Raw genomic sequence first — 20518 nt, 5'->3', positions numbered from 1 at the left:
CTATGTGAAATTGCCAATGTCTGTTTCATTCTTTGCCATGAGAGAGATCTGGCCACCCAACTGTTGCTAATAAAGAAATTCTTGGACATACCTCTCACTGTGTCAAGTACTCAGCCCCAGAGCGCAATAAAATGCAAAGTATCTTTGGTCTGATTCACCTCATGGTATAGATTTAAGAAAAAGAGAACCAGAGTAGCTCTACAGTCTTCACCAGGACTTGGGAAAGATTGCTCACGTACCAAACCCACTCCCTCACGCCGTTCTTCCACCAGAATAAACCTGTTCCTTGCTCGCCCTGCCCAAATCAGAGCTCAATGCATTTCCAAATTCAACGCGTAGTTCACTCTAGCCAACAGCTAGTGAGAAACAGGCTTCCAAAAACAGACCCATGTCTTTGGAGTCATCTCCCAACATTCACTGGGCTCCCTCTTGGGAGGGAAGGACCACAGGACCGGGAGACAGTTCCACGCCGTCACCAGCAGGGGGCCTCAGTTCTGGTCTGTAACGTCTAGAATAAAAGGGACAGGAAGACTCAGGGCAACCCCAGCTCTGGCATCCAGTACTGCTGGGACTCGCTATCTGCGAGTGGCCACTCACGCACCACTTGTTGAGTCCAGCTGGGTGGCGGGGGTGAGTTTGGGAGGAAGGGAGTTTTCCTCTACCCCTTACTACAAAAGAGTTAAAATATTAAAGTCCAAGTCAGTCCAAGCTGGTCCACTCCTACCTCCTTCCACAGACGTGCCGTGGAAACCAGCTCTTCATCTGCTCTAAATTTACCCTCTCCACAACTCTCTCCTCAACAAGTGCAAGGACCACATGCCCGTGGACAGTGTCTCTCAACCATTTTGCTCACTGTCGCCCTCCTAATGAGCCTTGGTAAGCATTTGTTAACTAATCGTCCCCGATGCAGTTTTAATTCCGCGCATTATTGTGCGTATCTGTTTGTGTACTATATGCACAGCCCTGCTTTTGACATGGAGGAAGATTTCTTTTTTTTTTTTTTTTTTTGCTCCACCACTGCCCTCCCTTCACAAAAAAATCCAATGTGAATGCCTTTGGGAGTGATCCTGCATACCATTGAACAATGTTTTTCAATCTTTTTTATTTTCAACTCATGCTCTAGAGCACAATTGCTATGCTTTACTTTCTGTGGTTGAGATCAGAAAGATAAGGAATTATTTCCACTTTCAAAATGGAGGAAACGACAATATTGAATGCTTTTCACATTACACAAGCTCTCGCAAAGATTCTGCTGCAATCTCATCCTCAACCTGAGAACCACTGTATGGAAAATACTGCCTTTGACTCAATTCTCTAACCCAATCTAAAGTATTCGCTGAGGGTGTCGGTCAAGGAGGCTACCATCGTTTCCAGAGAGCTTGAACTGTGTGCTTATGCACTTGAAGAAGCTCCAAGGTAGGCAGTGAAGCCCCCTTCCACACACCTACCTCCTTCACCCACTAAGCGACGGGTCCCTGGTAGGAAGAAGGGCCACACTAAATCTGAGGAATTCGATGTGAAAGGGCTCAAAGCAAGTGTTTTGAACTGAAGGCAATTAAGACCCAGCATATTCAAGGACAAACTTTTATCTCTCCCTTCATTGCCTAAAAGAATTTAGATAGGGGCCTCCCCTGGTGGCGCAGCGGTTGAGCGTTGAGTTGCGAAGCTGCCCACAGCCTCTGCAGCACTGGTTCGATCCCCGGCTGCTCCCCGGCCACCGGAGGAGGGTCCCACATGGCACGCAGACCTCTCCTGCCGCCCGCTGCTCCCCTCAGCAGTGTACTTCGGTCCATCTTCCTGCCCTGCTCCCCGCTCTGGCTCTGGTGAATTCTCTCACCCTCCCGCACTTCTGACTGTACCCAGTGCTTGTATAAATAAATAAATAAATCTTTAAAAAAAAAAAAAAAAAAAAAGAATTTAGATAGGGAGCCTGGCCCAGGAATAAAAAAAAAAAAAAAAAGAGCCATCAATAACATCCTATCTCCATGCCCCTTCTTCTGTATGGCAGGCAAACATGTAATTACCGAACATGTGCTCTTTATATCCTCCTGTGAATTACCTCCTTCCCTTGAAGCCCCAGGCCCCTAGCCCATTCCCTGGCTCAGATGGCATAAAACTTGCTTTTGCCTATATATCTCTGGACCTCTCATGTCTATGTGAGATCGCTAGATGTACATACCTAACTACATTTGTTTTTCTCCTGTTAATTTGTCTTATGTCAATTTCACATTTAGACAGCCAAAAAAATCTTGAAGGGTAGAAAAAGGTTATTCCTCCCCTACAGACCACAGACAGGGAAGTCCTAGTTGATGTAAGAAGGGCCAGGACAGCACAAAATGAGTAGGCAGTAGACAGTGCCTGGGGAGGTAGGGGAAAAACATATATTTAAATTTGTTTCAACGTGCACTAGAAAAACCTCAGAAGGACACACTAGAAACTAATCTCAGTGATTACATATTTGCGGAGGGCTGGGCAGATGGGGGCAGAGGTGGGAGAGCCACTCTTCACTCTCTATCTTGTCATATATTTTGATTTTTCAGCTCTGTGGATGTGTCTCCGCTCAAGTGACACTGTATGAACTTTAAATTAAAAAAAAAATTTTTTTTAAATACCACATTGTTGCTTTTCATGATAAGCCACTTTGCAACCTCTTGTTTGGGGAAGTCAGAAAATATAACTATGTAAATTTTGAGAAATTCATTGGAAGCTATTTCAAGCATTCAGAAATTTAACCAGAAGAAAAGAAAATGGGGCCTCCCTGGTGGCGCAGCGGTTGAGCGCTGGGTTGCGAAGCTGCCTGCAGCCTCTGCAGCGCCGGTTCGATCCCCGGCTGCTCCCCGGCCCCCGGAGGAGGGTCCCACATGGCGCGCAGACCTCTCCTGCCGCCCGCTGCTCCCCTCAGCAGTGTACTTCGGTCCTTCTGCTCCCTGCTCTGGCTCTGGTGAATTCTCTCACCCTCCTGCGCTGCTGACTGTACCCAGTGCATGTATAAATAAATAAATAAATCTTAAAAAAAAAAAAAAAAAAAAAAAAATGATTTCTAACCCTTCCACAAAAACCAGAGATTTTTATACACAGTAAGGGAATGTTTAAATACAATCGGTATCACTCTAATTCAACATAAGCACATCCTCATAGCATCAAAAGCCTTACACATTCTTAATGACTAATTATTTTCCACTGTAGGGATACCCCATAATAGTCTTAATTTTTCCCACTGTGGGGCATTTAGATTATTGTCATTTCTAATTCTCCTAAAAAATGTCCTATCTGTTCACCTGTTCACATCTCTGTCAATATATCAGATTTCCTTAGGAGAATTTCTAAGAAGCAAATGCCTGAATCAGAGGATTTGAATATCTTTATGCTTTGTGAAACAAACCACCTAATTGATTTTCCAAAAGCGTATGTAGATTCTTATTTCTACAAACAGGCAGAATACCAGCTTCACTCCCTCAACAGCATTAGTTGGTCTCATTTCAAATTTATTAGCCACTATGGTGCACACCTTTTATTGGTTTCTGGTTTTGATAGGAGTCCCCTACTGCTCCCCTCACTGAGTTTACTATTGGATCTCAGTTTGTAAAATATATCCTTTCTCTTATTTAAGAGGTACCCATCTCTTCCTAGTTTGTTTTGAAATTGCAAGCACCAGGGTTTAGATACTGAAGACTGCCTCCTGAGCACCTCTGGCAATCTGGCGTTGTCTCTTGTCTGATCAATACACTGCATTCATTGATTTCATGCCCAGAACAAACACCCTATCCACTCGTGATCAATTGTTCTTTAATGCTGTTAAATTAGGCACTCTAATATTTTATTTAAGATGTTCACATCCTTATTAATAAGTTAATTAGTCTACAGCTTGGAGTTTTATTTTTTTGTTGTGTGTATTTTTCAAGCTCTACCATCTAATCGAGGTGACACTAGCTTTGCCGCGTAGCCTCTGCCCTGAATCACCACCAACCCGTTGCTGAGTAAATATCAATGATCTCTTTCAACTCCGACATATATAAAGCACTTACTATGGGCGGGGCATTACACAAAATGCCATAAAAGACACACGTTTCCAGCCCTCTGAGACTTAAAATCAGTAAATGTGGGATCAGGCCAGGGACAAGCTTCACCGAAGAAGCAGTGTTTCAACTGGGATTTGTAGAAAGAGCCTTGAGAGGCGCCTGGACATTCAAAAACACAGCGGACCTGACATCCGAGTGCAAGGCAGTTCAGGGAACACACGCGCTATGTTTAGAGTGCAAAGCCAGGTATGAGGAACAAAAAGGCACACTGGCGTCTGAGCCTCAGTCCTTAGTCACCATGCTAACCAAGGTCACAGAGGGAGCAGCGAGGCAGAGGAGCCACCGCTATGTTTCAGGATGCTGTGGGCACCAACCAAGAGTCTGCAATGTGTGTGTGTGGTGGGGGGAGAGTTGTCACAGAGTGGCCTGGTTTCCAACACTGTTCTCATCTTCCACAGACAACACAGCTCCCCTGGATTGCCTCTGAATCACCTCCAGCACTTTCAGCCACAAAATTCCACTCCTCACGCCATCATTGGCTCCACCAGGGCAAGGATTTTTAATGTTGTTTCACTGACACAGTCCCGAGTCCAGTGAGGGGCCTGGCCCATGGGAGAGACTCAGTAGTTATTTCCTGAGGAAATGATTCTTTTTTCTTCTCACAAGTTTTATTGGTTTGCCAATCATTTACTTACCTATATAATTTGGGGAGTACACACACCTTCACCCCTCCATATGTGCGTGTGCTTCACTCACCCTCCACCAGAGCTCCGGCACAGGTACCTGTCACCTTCCCTCCCCTTGCCACTCCTTCCTCTACTCCCGCCATGGCTCCACCCTGACCAGTGAGTGAGTCTTGACTCTCCAGTTACTAAATATTGATTGCGCCATCACGCCACCCCACCAGCCAAGTGCAGCTACGGCCACTCCCACCCCCGACCTAGCTTCTGAGATTGCAGACTGAAGGGGGCATAAAACGTGATGAGGTACCTTTTCCGGAGTCATTTCTCCCCTCCTATTCCTCAATCTCTCACGCCAATCTTTTCTTCCCGAAGCACCCATTCTGTTGGCACGCCTTCAGTAACGGGGATGGTGCGCGCATGACATGACACAGTTGACAGGTATTATCTTACCAGTTCTCTTCAGGATTTTGACACTCGAGAACCTCCACAAAGTCACACCCACCTCCTTTTCCTCCGCCCGCTTCCCTACAGGTGCCATGTGTTCTAGCCAAGTTACTTGCTACTTTATCACCTCGCCTTGGACATTCCAGCCTGGCCTATGTCTCCCTTCCTTCCATGAAGTCTCCAAGTCTTTGATAATCTTTCCTTCTTGCTGTGGCCCACAGTATTTTTCCAGATTCTGAATTCATAAGCATGTAAGGTCTGTGCAATACTGTGGCCACTAAATCAATGTGCCTATTGACATTTAAATTAATTAAAATCAAATACAATTTAAAATTCAGTTGTATTCCGTAGCGCCGTGTGGCTAGTGGCCCTCATCCTGGGTGCCACACATACACTCGATCATAGAAGAACGTTCTAGATGACAACTCTTGCGGCATTCACAGGGCAGACTCTCACACTACCCAGTATGTTTGGAATCCCCAACTAAGCCACAAGCAGGGATGTGGCAGTAACTCATGGTAAGACACTGTATTTAGGACAGTATTTAAGGGGACAAGCTCCAAACCTAGTGATTTTTTTTTTTCCATTTTAAAAATCTCTTTCGGGCCTCCCCTGGTGGTGCAGAGGTTGAGCGCTGGGCTGCAAGGCTGCCCATGGCCTCTGCAGCACCGGTTCGTTCCCCGGCCGCCGGCGAGAGTCCCCCCCCAAAAAAAAACCAAAAAACTCTTTCCACTTGCTGCATTTATTTCTACTGCAAAAAAAAATCTTTCAAGTGATTGACATAACTAGGCAGTTCCTAGTGAGTTCAAGGTACAAAAGCTTCAAGATACATTAGCTATGAAGTACTCATTAGTCATTCATTTATTGTTAAGATTATATACTACCTGGTGTTCACTAATGGGGGCTCACCCCAGGCTTTGCCATCTCCTTTCAAAACCCAGACTCGGGAAGGTGGAGGGTGGGTGGAAGAGATGCCCTTGTCATTAGACAGCAGCCATCATTCCTGGAAGAATTCTCCAGAGAGAAAGAAGTTGCTGTGGCCAACGGCCTGACACTAACTCTGAGTCTATCATCCTCACAGACAGGCTGAAATGACCATAGGCTCTCGGGCTGATCCATAAAAAGCTATTTCACCCGGATTATAGTGTATTCTTGAGGACTGCTTTATGGGGGAAAATTCTAAAGCCCAAATTAGGCTCCAAATGACGTCTATAAAATCTTTTTGTTAGTTGGGAGAAGGCTACTTCGATGTTCTAAAGGCAAAGCAGTCTTCAAAGTAATAAAAGTTGCCTAAAGGTGACTCTAAGTGACTGTCTGGTTTTTCTTTTATCACCGTAACTTAATTTGCTATCCACATAAAGCTGTGGAAAGGTAACATGGAAGAAGAAAATATTTCAAACAGGGCTTCAACTGAAGACAGGAAAGTGTCATACGTTAATTATCCTTAATATATAACACAAATTACCCTTCACCTGAATTGACTTTTAATTATAGGCGACTATGTCACAAATCCACTGTGTCAGACAGAAAATTAATTTTGACTCTGAAAATCCCTGGGTCAAAAAGGAGCAGGAAAAGCCCTATGTATGATGAATAATTAAAACTGAAATAATATTGTAACAGGGTGGTCCCCAGGAAGGATTTGGGCTGCCCCTCTCCCTGCCCTATAACTATATCAAATACCACAATCTGAAATTTCCACTTCCATCTGTGTAAAATGCTTCAAATCTCTCGCCTTTCCTTTCTGAGACCACCACCCAGGTGTGCATGTGTGCTGACATGTTTTGAAAGTGGACAATGGATTCTGTTTTCAGGATGCTGTATCTTATGAAAAATCAGATTCGTAAAGCTACCATGTTCAATAAACAAAAGACAAATGCTAAAATTAAGCATAGCTACATACCTAAACCCCTGGTTGAGATCATTCTTCCTATCTGTGTCTCAAAAGCCAAAAAATTCCTAAATATTGGGCCTTCCTGGTGGCACAAGGGATTAAGTCTCAACACCATGAAGCAGTCCACAGTCACTGCAGCATGAATTCGATCCCTGGCCAGGGAGCTGACCCACATGGCACAGCAGACCTCTTCTGTCTCACCTGCTGCTCCCCTCAGCAGTGTATTTCAGTCAATCTGCCTGTTCTGCTCCCCACTCTGTCTCTGGTGAATCCTCTCAACCCCCCCCCCGCACCTCTGGCCTACACCCCAGTTCTTGTATGCATAAATAAATAAATCTTTAAAAAAATAAAAAATTAAGTTCTTTTACACTAAATATGCTTTGTAATCTTCATGAGCATGGATGGCCAGACTCCTGTAGAATGCACAAGTTTGGGGGTCCCCCTGTCGGCGCACTAACAAAATGACACAATAAATCAATTTTAGTCACTCTCTCCGGGTACTCTGAGACAAAGACTCTACCTTCACGCTTAGAGAAATATCTTTCTCCTTCATGTGATCGGATACCTCTTAGGTACCTGTCCGGCATGCCAACGTCTCTAGTGATCTTCAAAGCAACCATGACACACTAATCATGCATGACAAAAGAAGGGTCCGAAGGCACGTGAAGAGAAGCAGAGTATACCACCCCAAAATAAGCCTCTGTGGCAGAAGGATTATCTTGAGCTATTTAAGGATTATCTTGAGTTTTTAAGAAACTGCAGATGTAGGAGAAGCCCCAAACCCTGAGTGAAAGTTACTGTATTGTGAAGAACATTTACATTTATAAAGGAAATCTCCATTTGTAAAGGTGTCTCCCTCTAAGACCAGGAAGAGGACTAAATTCCTAGGAATGCATCAGTGGAGAAGGCAGCAACTTAAATCTGCATAACAAACAGGCCTTAGTTTACTGTATCTCTCCCACTAACCTTCCAAAATTGACTTTCCTCCGGCTTCTTTCGTGTTTAGCTGAAAATGGTACTTAAGATGAGGACTTGCCGAATTCAGGGAGGTAACTTGAGTTCCTGGGCCTCTTCAGGTGTACAGGAGGCGTACGTGCTATTAAACTTCTGCCTGTTTTTCTCCCGCCTGGGGTCACAGTCGGGAACTTGGAAGGGTAGCGGAAAAATTATTTTTCCTAACCCACACACAAAACAGATTTTAATAGCAAATATACCCTAAAGGAGGCTTCGGTTTCCCAAAACTGTTTACTGTTTTAGCGAGAAAGGTCAAAATGACCATTCCCACTGTAAGTCATTGTTATTTTGCTCGTTTAAGTGAATCCCCAGGCTTCCTGGTGTTTGTTGCCTTCTGATTGTATTCCCCTAGTCTTTTTTCTTTAATAAGACTTCCCACCACCGTCACAAATGCTGGCTCTTAAGGCTATTTTTCTCCAACAAACTGATTGCAGGCCATAAAGATGTTCAGTAGCAATGAGGTTTTATTGTTCTCATTTCACTTATGAGCACAGAAGCTATCATCTCCTCTGACTCAGCGACACCCCCCCCCTTTCCAGGAATCCAGCCCTGAAGTGTGTGTGGACACAAAGACATATGTACACAGATACTAATTTGCAGCATGATTTAAAGTAGCATAATGAGGGACACAACCTAAATATTCATCAATGAGGCTGATTAAGCAAAGAATGATGCAGAGAGCAGGGCGAGCTGTGGAATATCCCCTCGCACTGATGTGAAATGATCTGTAGAAAAAGCAGGGGGGAGGTATGGCAAGCAAGCCAGCACACGGATTTATTAAAAGGGGACACGTCCATAGGTGTGTGTGGATAGATAGGTGGACACACACACGCAATCTTCTGCAGCATCACAAAGAAATGGGTAAAGGCTCTGGGAAAGGAAGTGAGATGAGATGGGGACGGATGAGTTTCACAGCTTTTCTATGGGGCTTTCTTACCCTGTATATAATTTTTTTTTTAACACACAGTAAAGGATAGTCATGGAAGAATGAACCCTGCCAAAGCTATGTAACAGTGGCACCTACTGGTGAAATCACTTTCCAGGCCGAAGTGTTATCTTAGGAAAGAGAATCCACGGTTTGCCTGCATAGCCATGTCGGCCATTAATCAGGAAATATATTCCCATTAAAACCTCATAAGGAACTCTTCACTAGTATTGGGTCTTCTGAGCATAAGATTTAACAGGACCATCTGGCTGGGAAGTTATGGTTCATTATGGTCTGAATTGCGAGCTATAAAAGGAGTCAAGAATATCTCTATATTCTTCCATGGAGTGATGTACACTCCATAGAGTGCTATGTGAAAAAGGCAAGGCAGAAAAAAAAAAGTGCCACATTTTCTAAGAAGGAGAGGGGGTTACAAGGAGACATACTGGCTTTCTTCTAACCCATTTAAAAAAAATGAATGGCTGGGGGCCTCCCCGGTGGCACAGCGGTTGAGCGCAGTGTTGCGAAGCTGCCTGCAGCCTCTGCAGCGCCGGTTCGATCCCCGGCTGCTCCCCGGCCACTGAAGGAGGGTCCCACATGGCGCGCAGACCTCTCCTGCCGCCCGCTGCTCCCCTCAGCAGTGTACCTCGGTCCTTCTGCCTGCCCTGCTCCCCGCTCTGGCTCTGGTGAATTCTCTCACCCTCCCGCGCTTCTGACTGTACCCAGTGCATGTATAAACAAACAAATAAATAAATGAAAAACATGCCTCTATAAAAATTTTTTTTTTAAAAATTAAATAAAATAAAAAAAAATGAATGGCTGTCATAATGGGGGGGGGCGTGGAATAGAACTTGATTTCTCTAAATCAGTGGTTCTCCCTGGGGGCTAGTGCGTCTGGGTCCCAGGGGATGTTTGACAAAGTGTGGAGGTAATTTCATTGTCACTCTTGGGGGTTAAGAGGAGTACCATTGACATCTAGTGGGTGGAGGCCAAGGAAGCTAGTAAATATCTTCCAGGGCATAGGATGGCCCCTGTGACAAAGAATGAGCTTGCCCAAGATGTCAAAAGTGCACATCTGCTATCTGATGAGGAAACTGGGATCTAGAATATATGGCGACTCTTACAACTTAATAATAAAAAGAAAAATAGCCCATTTTAAAAGCAAGCAAAGGATCTGAACAGATATTTCTCCAAAGAAGATATACACACCTAGGATGGCTATAATCCAAAAGACAGCTGATAATGAGGATTGATGATGCAGAGAAGTTGGAACCCTCCTACACTGCTGATGGGAATGTAAAATGTTCAACTTCAGAGAACAGCCCGGCAGTTCCTCAAAAGGTTCAACACACATGACTACATGTCCCACATCCACTCCAAGCAAAATGAAAAATATGTCCACCAAAAAAAAAAAAGAAAAGATGTCCACCCAAAAACTTGTACAAGAATGTTCATCAAAGCATTATTCATAAGTCAAAACGTGAGAACAACCCAAATGTCCACGAGCTGATGGAATGGATAAATGAAATGTGGTATGTCCATACAATGAAGTATTTACTCAGCAACACAAAGGAACAAAGTACTGACAGATACTACAACGTAGACAGAATGTGACATGATACTATGTGAAAGAAGCCTGTCACCAAACCCACGTATTGTATGATTCCATTTGTCTGCAATAGGAAATCAATAGAGAAAGCAAATGAATGGTCGCCTACCGCCACTGGATAGGAAACTTGGGGGGTTCAGCCAAGGACACAGGGTTTCTTTCTTGGACTCATGAAAAAGCTCCAAAATTGACTACGGTGATGGTGGCACAAACCTGTGAATATGCTAGAAGGTCATCATTTTCAATGGCTACATTTTATGGTGTGTAAATTATATCTCAATAAAGCTGTTGAAAAAGCAAGCCCATCACAGCGGTTTGGTGTGGAGCCTGTTAGAGGCAGGTGTAAGACACAGAAGGCAGAAGAGGGGTAAGGAAGGTGGTCAGGAGAGGCTTCCCAGGATGAACAGGAAGTTGCCAGTCATCAGGTTTGGTTTTGCTTATTCAATTAAATTTTTCAGTGGTTTTAATGAGATTCCAGGGAGGGGGAAGCTGTGTGAGGGACAGGGAGGCCACCATTGTCTGAATTAGCAACACAGCAGGTGATAGCACAGCGCACTTTGCCAAAAAGCCTGGACTGAATATTTTACAAGAAAAGGAGTCAGTGGAAGATGAGGAGCAGCGAAACGGTTGTCACTTTTGTTTTCAAAAGACAGATGACCGCCAAAGTGGAAACTAGACAGACGAGGGACGAGTCTAGAGACAGGACAGCCCATTTATTTATATTAGCCATTATAAATTGTTGTCACAGTCAATTTAATCCTTTCCTAAACATTAAGCTTAAAAGTGCTACAAAGAGAAATCAGTCCAGGGTTGTGTCTCTTCAAGGCATAGCTGGCAAGTCGGGCTCTTGAGAACCAAGTGGCTTGCCGTAAAAATAATAACAATGAGTACTAATAAGACTAAATTCAGGGCTCCCCGGTGGCGCAGCGGTTGAGCGCTGGGTTGCGAAGCTGCCCGCAGCCTCTGCAGCACCAGTTCGATCCCCGGCTGTGAAAGGGCCATGCAGGAGGCCTGAATGCAAAAGCCTACCAGGAAGCCCGCCTGGGGGCAGGAATGCGGATACCTGCCTGGAGGACTCAGACAATGAGCCTGCCCCCTCCCCCTAGGAGTCCCTTCTCAGACAAAGAACCTCTACCTGCCCCACGAACCTTTTCATGCCCTACAAACTTTTCCCGCCATACGAACCCAACTTCCACCTGACCTCTCCTTACCCTATAAAACCCTGCTTCCCCTGACAACGTGCGCGGCTTCACTGACCCCCACCTTGGGTCCGCCCGGGGCGCAATAAACTTTCCCTCCCTCTGAGAAATTTAGCCTGGCTCTCCTTTTCTTTACCGCACCGAACCTTTCCGGCTGCTCCCTGGCCACCAGAGGAGGGTCCCACATGGCGCGCAGACCTCTCCTGCCGCCCGCTGCTCCCCTCAGCAGTGTCCTTCGGTCCTTCTGCCTGCTCTGCTCCCCGCTCTGGCTCTGGTGAATTCTCTCACCCTCCCGCGCTTCTGACTATACCCAGTGCTTGTATAAATAAATAAATAAATCTTTAAAAAAAAAAAAACTAAATTCAGGGCCTCCCTGGTGACACAAGGGGTTAAGACACAACCTATGAAGCTGTCTGCAGCCTCTAGCACGAGTTCAATACCCGACTGGCCAGGGTGCAGCCCACATGGCGCAGCAGACCTCTCCTGTCTAGCCCGCTGCTCCCCTCAGCAGTGTACTTCGGTCAATCTGCCTGTTCTGCTCCCCACTCTGTCTCTGGTGAATCCTCTCACTCCCAGCAACTCTGGCCTGTCCCCCAGCTCTTGTATGCACAAATAAATAAATCTTAAAAAAAAAAAAAGAAAAGAAAAGAAAAAAAAAGACTGAATTCATATCTAATTTAAAATGTCCTGATGTTGTAAGGGGAAAAAAAAAAAAAAAGAAATCACAGCCCCTTTATGAGTTTAGACAAGAGCCAGAAATAAAATGACAATGATCCAAGCCAGAAAGATACACAAGCCACTCACCACAGGAACACGGGCATTTGGCTCAAATTCCGTGGAATCGGCATCTGAAGATTAAGAGACACGTTCAATAATTCACTGATATGGCTGGAAAATCTTTGCGGTCATAAGAATTTTTTTAAATGAAAGGTTACTAGCAAATCCCAGACGTACCTTTCAAGTCAAGGCAGTTCCTTGCAAACTCGATCACTGCTAGTTGCATCCCAAGGCAAACTCCTATTTTAAAAAGCACAGAGACAGCAAATGAGCACACTGGCTCGCTCAGTACCATCTGTCCTTGTGTTTGCTGTCTCCTCCATCTAGAACGCAGGCTGCAGGAGAGCGCCACTACCTGCTGGGCCCCTGGCTGTACCCTCTTCCCTCAGAAGTGCCCTGCAGAGGCTGCAAAGGGGGTGAGAGGACCCAGAGTGGAGAGAGGAGGAACATGCAGTCAGAAGAGGACGGCAGAGCACAGGGCTAGGTGCAAAAGGCTCATCTGCCTCCTTCCAAATGTGTCCCTAAATCAGGGCGTACGTGTGGACTGCTCCAGGGCACCCTGAGGGTGTACAGGACAACCCCCCCCCCCCGGCCAATTACTCAGAAGAGGCCTCCTTGAGAGGTCCCACTTTGGTGTGTGGATTATTTCAAGCTGGACTCAGTGGAAGCCCTGCAGGCTCAATAGAAACAAACTAAATTAAATTTGGTTTTTCCCCCCTGTTAATCTGTCTTATGCTAATTTAATTATTCGATCAGACAGAGAAAAACCCAGAAGGGTAGGGTGACAGTCCTCTCCTCCACTACAGCCTGATTCCTTTAGAAAATATGGAGAACACCCACCCTCACCCTGAACCCAAGAGGGTGTCTCCGTGGGCTGAGACTCCCACCTCCAGGTGATTTCACAGACTTAAATACAAGTTTGCCTCAGGACAGCCGGAGGAGGGGACTGGCATCTCAGGAACCACAGGTCTGTGGCAGGTTGCCACAGGTGGGGAGAATGGGCGCCTCCCCTGTGGGCATGGGCATGGGGCAGAACAGGGACAGGAGACCCAAAATGGCAGTGAACAGAGAGCTCGGTAAGGAGAAGACTCAGGGAGCCCCAGATCATCAGTCACAGAGATGAACCCTTTGGCCATTCCCTGTGATCACTGCGGCCCCCCGGTTCTCTCCACTAAACTAATGCCACAGAGCATTCCAGGTGCTTTACAGACATATCCAAGACATCCAAGAGACTCAAAAGAGAGAGCAATCAATATAGCAGGCATGCCAGAACAAAAGTCAACAGGCATGAAACAGCTAAGCACTTTGGGCGGACTTCACAAAGTTCCATAAGGCTAGGACATAAAAGAGACTGTTAAAGAGAAATGTACCCTATGCCTTGTCAATTATCTGAAGAACACTACCCATGTTTAGAATAAAGCAGAACCAGATACTTCCAAAGAAAACAATGACCCAGATGATGGGAAAACAAAGCAAAATGTCAAGGTAAATACTCTCGGCTTCTCTTTTGAAAACAGATCCCAAGTGGAGAGCATCTAGAAAGCTAATCAAAAAACAGGCAGTGGGGAGAGGGAAGTCAGTGTACTGACAGTACAAGGCCCCAAAGCCCGTCCACTGGGTTGGTAAACCCAGAAATACCCCCATGGACCACGTGAAACACAGGCTTTCCCCAGTCCCTCTTCTGCCTGAACCCCCAGTTGCAGCACCGCTGGTTCCCAGCAATGACCTGTTTCATCTGGCTTCATGGGTATAGAAGCCAGGCTGTGGCAATTTGAACAAAACCATTAAAAAGACTCAACTCTACCAAATTTGAACAGAGCTTTTTGTATGATGCTGGATAATCTTTCTCTATTACTTTTTCTAGACCAGGCAGAGAAATTTCAACTTAAACTCTTTTATTTTTCTGATTGGAAAGACCATTATGGAGATCTGTTGAATGGTTCTCGTGATGAGAAGACAAATCAGGGTGGGAATCGGAGATGATAAAGGCAGTTGTGGGCAGCGACTCCTTCCAGCCTCTTGCCACCCACCCGGAAGAGTGGCAACTTCTTCTAGGTTGGCCAACTTTTTCTATAAAGGGCTGGATAATAAAGATCTTAGGCTATGCAGACTGTAGGGTCAAGCTCTTCCATTGTACCACAAGCCGCCATAGAAAATATGTCAACAAATTGGTGTGGCGGTATTCCAATAAAACTTTATTTATAAAAACAGACTGAAAGCTAAGTCTGGTCTGCAGGATATAGTGTGTTCACCCCTCTAACAGACTACTTGGCACCTGATATTCAACTCTGAGTTCACACCTTTTATATTAACAAACCCTGTTAAATGTTACCCCTATTACATATCAAAAAATCTAATCAACTCATAGTTAGGATCCATAAACATGAGCTTTACCCAGAAAAGGAATCTTCTTCGACCTTGCCCAAGAAATCGCCTGCAGTTTTCCCAACGTTCCTCTGATTCCGAAGCCTCCTGGCACAAGAACACCGCTGCAACCAATACAAGATGAGGTTGAATTTGACATGATTTTTATTTTGAAAACTCTTGCTTTCAGCCATACAAGCTTAATGATCCCAAATCCAAGCCTCGGTACAACTGCTAGGGAATATGTCTGAGGTTGATTTTCAGAACTGACTACATGATTTCGCATCCACAACTTTCTTTTGAAATCCTCCCAATGTAATGAAATTGTGACAATTTCTCACAGCTGACCTCGATCTATATTTTCTGATAGGTCTTTGGGGTTTGTGAACACAATGACTGAGAAACATGACTCAATTCAAAATACCACTGGGGGAATAATCTGAATAAAAATAGTAAAGTTTCTTTTAAAAGCACTATCATAAAAAGGTTAAGATCTCTCTTACAGTCAGAAAGAGTTAATCTGGTAAAATCCAGCCTAAGGTTTCAGGTTTTGATTACGAGTGGTGCATGAAAATTTCCTGGCTAGAAGACACTATTGAGACTTTCTAGACAAACACTCTCCTTTGAAAAAGACAAGTGTTCAAGAGAAAAGCCATGGACTCATGCTCCCTCCACAATACAATGCTGCTGATTATTTACAAAATAAAACCTAGAATCAAATAATGTGGAAGAGAAAATATAGCCAAGAGAGAATGGTTCCTATATTTAACTTTGTAACTTTGTATCAAACCACTTTCTTTCCAATACAATATCCTCATTCTCCACCAAATCAAACCACTTCAAATTGCACATGCCACAAGAATTAACATGGCACCTTTCAAAAGAAATTCAGTGTGAATGAGACATAACCACAAGTACTCCAAATTGCTTCTCAAAATGCACAAAATTGAGTAACTGGAGTAATTCAAATCACTCTAGGTAAAACACAGTGGGCATTCCCCTCGCTAGTAAGGGTGCTCCCCAGTACTTACTCAGCCTTGCAGAGCTTCTGCCAAGCTTCATGGAATCTCACAGGGTCCTCAGATTTGGTGGTCTGCTCCAGATCAATGGAGTCTATGTACTAAAAAACATCCAACACAAAGATGTGCTATATGTACGCAGTGGACTACTACTCAGTCGTTAAAAAGATGAAATCCTGCCATTTGTGACAACATGGGTAGACCTTGAGCGAGTTATGCTAAGTGAAGTAAGTCAGGAGAAAGATAAACAGGATTTTACTCACGTGTGAAAGACAAACGGAAAAAAAGACAAAGGAACAAAACTAAAAAAAAAACCCAAAACCTTAGACTCTGACAACAGAAGGGTGGTTACCAGAGTTGAGGTGGGAGGGAATGGATAGAGACAGCTGGCTGGGTGGCAGGCAGTGACTGACATCGGGTGGTGGGTGTGTGGTGAGATATACAGTTGCTAAGGTGAGAAACTCTACGCCCGGAATGTAGAGTGTTGTAAACTAATGTTACCTCAATTAAAAAAAATCCAACCAATTAAAAGAACATTGAAGAAAAATAAATACTCGAAAAGGCTAGAGCCATCTCACACCATGACACAATTATTCAGTAACGACTTAACTGCACAAACACTCTACCAAACATGGTGCTAGAAAAGCATGAGCTCTGTCTTGGGATCTTATCAACTCTCAGGAAGATGAAGAAAGCAGACAGATAAGCATCCAGGCTAGACTGTGGTGACAGGAACGGGCACAGAAGGCAGCGCCGGGGAAGGAACCAGGAGGCACCGCCTACCCTAGGCCTGGATGCTGGAGGCAAGAAACAAAGGAGTGACATCAGGGAAGATGTCTGGGGAATCGACATCCACGACGCCAGGTCCCGAGGGCAAATGGGAGCAAGACGAGCACGTATGTGCAGCTAAGGAGGGAGGCGGGAAGGTGTGAGGGGATAAAGGCAGGAGAAGAGGCAAACAGCTTGTATGGAGGAAAGAGAGAGAATGGGGGCCACCCCGGCACCTTCAAATGAGGCTCCACCCCACAAGAGAAGTTTATACTTGAAACATGGAAAGATCTTAAGGAACAAAGAGTGAGTTTAGAAAAATCATTCTAGTACAATGTGGAAAATGGAGAAGCTGGGAAGAAGCCAGGCGAGATAAAGACAGCAAAAGCTGGTCTTAAAAAGAATATAGGACCGTGATTCAAACGGTACTTAGCAGAAGCTAATGTCAATGAATTCTGTTAAATGAAAACCATATACAATTCCTGTATATATTGTCCCTATATATCTATATTTAGTATTTCCCTTGCAAAAACTAGATAGGTATATTTGATACCTGCATATATCTTAAGATACACAATTTTAAAGACATTATAAAAGCTTGTTGGGGCCTCCCTGGTGGCGTAGGGGTTAAGTCTTAGTGCTATCAAGCTATCACCACTGTGGCCTGAGTTTGATCCCTGGCCAGGGAGCTACCCACATGGCACAGCAGACCTCTCCTGTCTCGCCCGCTGCTCCCCTCAGCAGTGTATTTCAGCAGACCTGCCTGTTTTGTTCCCCACTCTGGTGAATCCTCTCACCCCCCCACACCTCTGGCCTACACCCCGGTTCTTGTATGCATAAATAAACAAATCTTTAAAAGAAAAATACAGATTGGATTTCAATGCTGGAGGAGAAAAAGCTCTATTATCTTCTTGTTAGGTAAATGCCGTGTACTTACACTAGCAGGAAGTGTCTATTTCCCAGCACGTGCAAAACCTAGTATCAGAAATTGTGTCTTAAACCTCTATGTGGAAAAAGTGAACATAGCAGGCCTGACTGTTGGCTTAGAAAGGTCTGCTTATAAAGTTGGCCCTTGACTGACACCTGGAAACTTGGATTTGGAAAGGGGACTGATGGCTGCCAGACTGTGCCTAAAGTGTCTGTAGAAACAACATGCTTTCTGCTCAACGCGTGCCTTCCTTCTGGGAGTCAAGAATGTTGGTACTTGGTAGGTTGAGGGTGCCTACGTGATCAGTCCCCAATAAAATCCCTGGGCACTGAACCTCTAATGAGGTTTTCCGGTAGTCAGCACTTCACACGTGTTGTCACAACTCACTGCTGGGGGATCAATTGCAAATTGTGACACCACTTCGGGGAGGTCTCTCAGAGACTTGCACCCAGTTTCTCCAGGACTTTGTCCTGTGTGCCTTTTGCGCTGGCTTTGTTCTGTATCCTTTCACTGTAAGAAATCTTAGCCACACGTCCAATTATACGCTGAATATCGTGAGTCCTGTGGAGGTGGTCGTGGGGACCCTCCAACCTGCTTCTCTCTGCAACATGCACTATCACGATGAATGGCGTGGATATCTGGAAGTCTGGCCAGGACTCACCATCAGTTTCAACTTGTGGTTGATGGCCAAGGCTGAGTGTTCTAGGGCTTTGAACACCGAGGCGTAGCAGTCCCTGAGCTTGGTGTATTTGCCAACCAGGGCTATGGAGCAGGTTTTCTGTAACCTCTCGTACCTAGGAAGGAAGACAAGCTTAAAGGTCATATGCATGTACCATAACATCACAAACACCACGACAGCTACCATTCTTATTCCAAGGCATTCTTATCCCTAAGACTGTAGACTAGACGAGGCCAGACTTTATGAGCTTGACTCAAATCCCCAACCAGCCCCAAAGATCCAAAATCTATATGCCAGAAGATTTCAAAATCATGAGAAGTCCAACACTGGCTTCCATAAGCAGGGACAGATATAAATCCAAGGAAAGTGTATCAGAGAAAAAATTAAAAGCATTGAAAATACTACATGGAGAAAATCTTTCTTTTTCTTTCTTTTTTTCATATCCACAGAGAAAGATGGATGCTAACTAGTTATGGTGCTAATCATTTCATGATCTAGTCATGATGAGTCAAATCATTATACTGTATTCCTTGAACTTATATAGTGTTGGATATCAATCATATATCAATAAAACTGGAGGGGGAGGAAGCATTAAAAATAAAAGAGCTGTCCACATCTCATAAACATGAGTTGTCCTTAAATTCGTTCATAAGGTGACAACATATAAGACTGTGCATTCTGAGAGGCAACAGGCAACATTTCAATATTAGCTTTGTAAGGTGACATTATGTAAGAAAATGCATTCTAAGTGTCTACATTAAAAATGGCTACATTCCCAGCAGGCCCACAAAAGCCTGGGTATTCATGGCATGCCAAAAGAATGGTGCTAGGAGAACTATTTAAAATATTACAAGCCATTTACATCATTTTTATGAGAAAATCCCATTCTTGTAAGATGCTCGACCACATCTTACCATTAGAGACACAATCTTTACTGTTGCTTTTGTCAGGGAATCTGTTCAAAGGACATGAAAGATGTCAGGCCGGTGCTAAGTAGGTGGAATGTCATCTTGGGGCTGAAGATGTTTTATAAGGCTTTGAAACCAATCTCCTCCCAAATGCCTTAGAACAAAAACATTATTGTGATGAGGAATAGTCCTCATTCATTTCAAATTCGGCCAAAAATGCAACAGAAACGTGGTTGCAAACACGCTGGAAGGAGAAAAATGCACAAGACGCTTAGAAGTCACCTAGTAAGGGTGACTTACTAGGACAGTAACCGAAATACCCAAGAGCAGGCTGCTAACTTTAGCATGCTCGTTAATTTTATGTGGCTCTGGAGATTGCGTGGCTGCCTGTGCATCCCCCTATCTCTGCATGAAGGACGCCGAAACAAAGCCAGTTGGCATCAAGTCAAGATTCCCAGCCGACACCGGAAGTCACTGCTTCGGCCCCGGGGTGTGACCTGGGGAACTGGCCATCACAAGCACATTTGAGCATAGAGCTTGGCCAGCCCTCGCCCCTGTTCTCAATCCTCCACTGAGGGAGGACTCTGCATGGAACTTCCGGAAGGAAGCAGAATGGAGTCAACCCCACCGGTGGGACAGGTGAGTCCACTGGTTCACACTGACCAGGCAGAAGGATCGCTGTCCAGGTAGGACCTTAAGCCCGCCTCCCCCGTGCTGTCTTCCCACTGGGACTCGCAGGCCAGGCCCCCGGGGCACTGGACAGACCAGCCTCACTCTCCACGGGGTCACCAACTGACACAGTGTGAGAGGCAAGCTGCTACCACTGCTGTGAGCTGCTGGTGGGAGGCAATCGGGGCCCATCTTTCACAGGCAAGTCCCCAGATATGGGGTTGTTGTCCCCACTGTGGCCTGGGGTCCCAGGTGCGATGTCCTGGGACTCAGTTAAGCCAGGCACCCTGGGGCCTCCCCGGTGGCGCAGCGGTTGAGCGCTGGGTTCAATCCCCGGCTGCTCCCTGGCCATGGGAGGAGGGTCCCACATGGCGCGCAGACCTCTCCTGCCGCCCGCTGCTCCCCTCAGCAGTGTCCTTCGGTCCTTCTGCCTGCTCTGTTCCCCGCTCTGGCTCTGGTGAATTCTCTCACCCTCCCGCACTTCTGACTGTACCCAGTGCATGTATAAACAAACAAAAAAATAAATAAATAAATAAAACATGCCTCTATAAAAAAAAAAAAAAAAAAAAGCCAGGCACCCTGGCCTCTGAGCCGCACTGGACCTCCATGATCAAGGTTT

At 45.2% G+C, this 20518-nt stretch overlaps 1 protein-coding gene across 4 annotated transcripts in view; it reads right to left on the bottom strand.

Annotated features, from left to right (window-relative positions):
• Positions 1-20518, bottom strand: part of CTPS2 (CTP synthase 2) — an 82863-nt gene that overhangs the window by 38516 nt on the left and 23829 nt on the right. For all 4 annotated transcript variants that reach the window (XM_037512665.2, XM_037512662.2, XM_037512661.2 and 1 more), the window contains exons 9-13: positions 18305-18437; positions 15960-16048; positions 14959-15053; positions 12742-12804; positions 12592-12635 (exon numbers count right to left, since the gene is read on the bottom strand). In XM_037512665.2, the coding sequence (XP_037368562.1) occupies positions 12592-12635; positions 12742-12804; positions 14959-15053; positions 15960-16048; positions 18305-18437 (424 nt within the window). The remainder of the gene's footprint in view (positions 1-12591; positions 12636-12741; positions 12805-14958; positions 15054-15959; positions 16049-18304; positions 18438-20518) is intronic.

The sequence above is a fragment of the Talpa occidentalis genome, unplaced genomic scaffold (genome assembly GCF_014898055.3).
Source record: "Talpa occidentalis isolate TD23 unplaced genomic scaffold, MPIMG_talOcc4v2.1 talOcc4.15, whole genome shotgun sequence".
NCBI classification, from domain to species: Eukaryota; Metazoa; Chordata; class Mammalia; order Eulipotyphla; family Talpidae; genus Talpa; species Talpa occidentalis.
The sequence above is the reverse complement of the archived record's forward strand: the minus strand, read 5'-3'. Positions and strand labels throughout refer to the sequence as shown.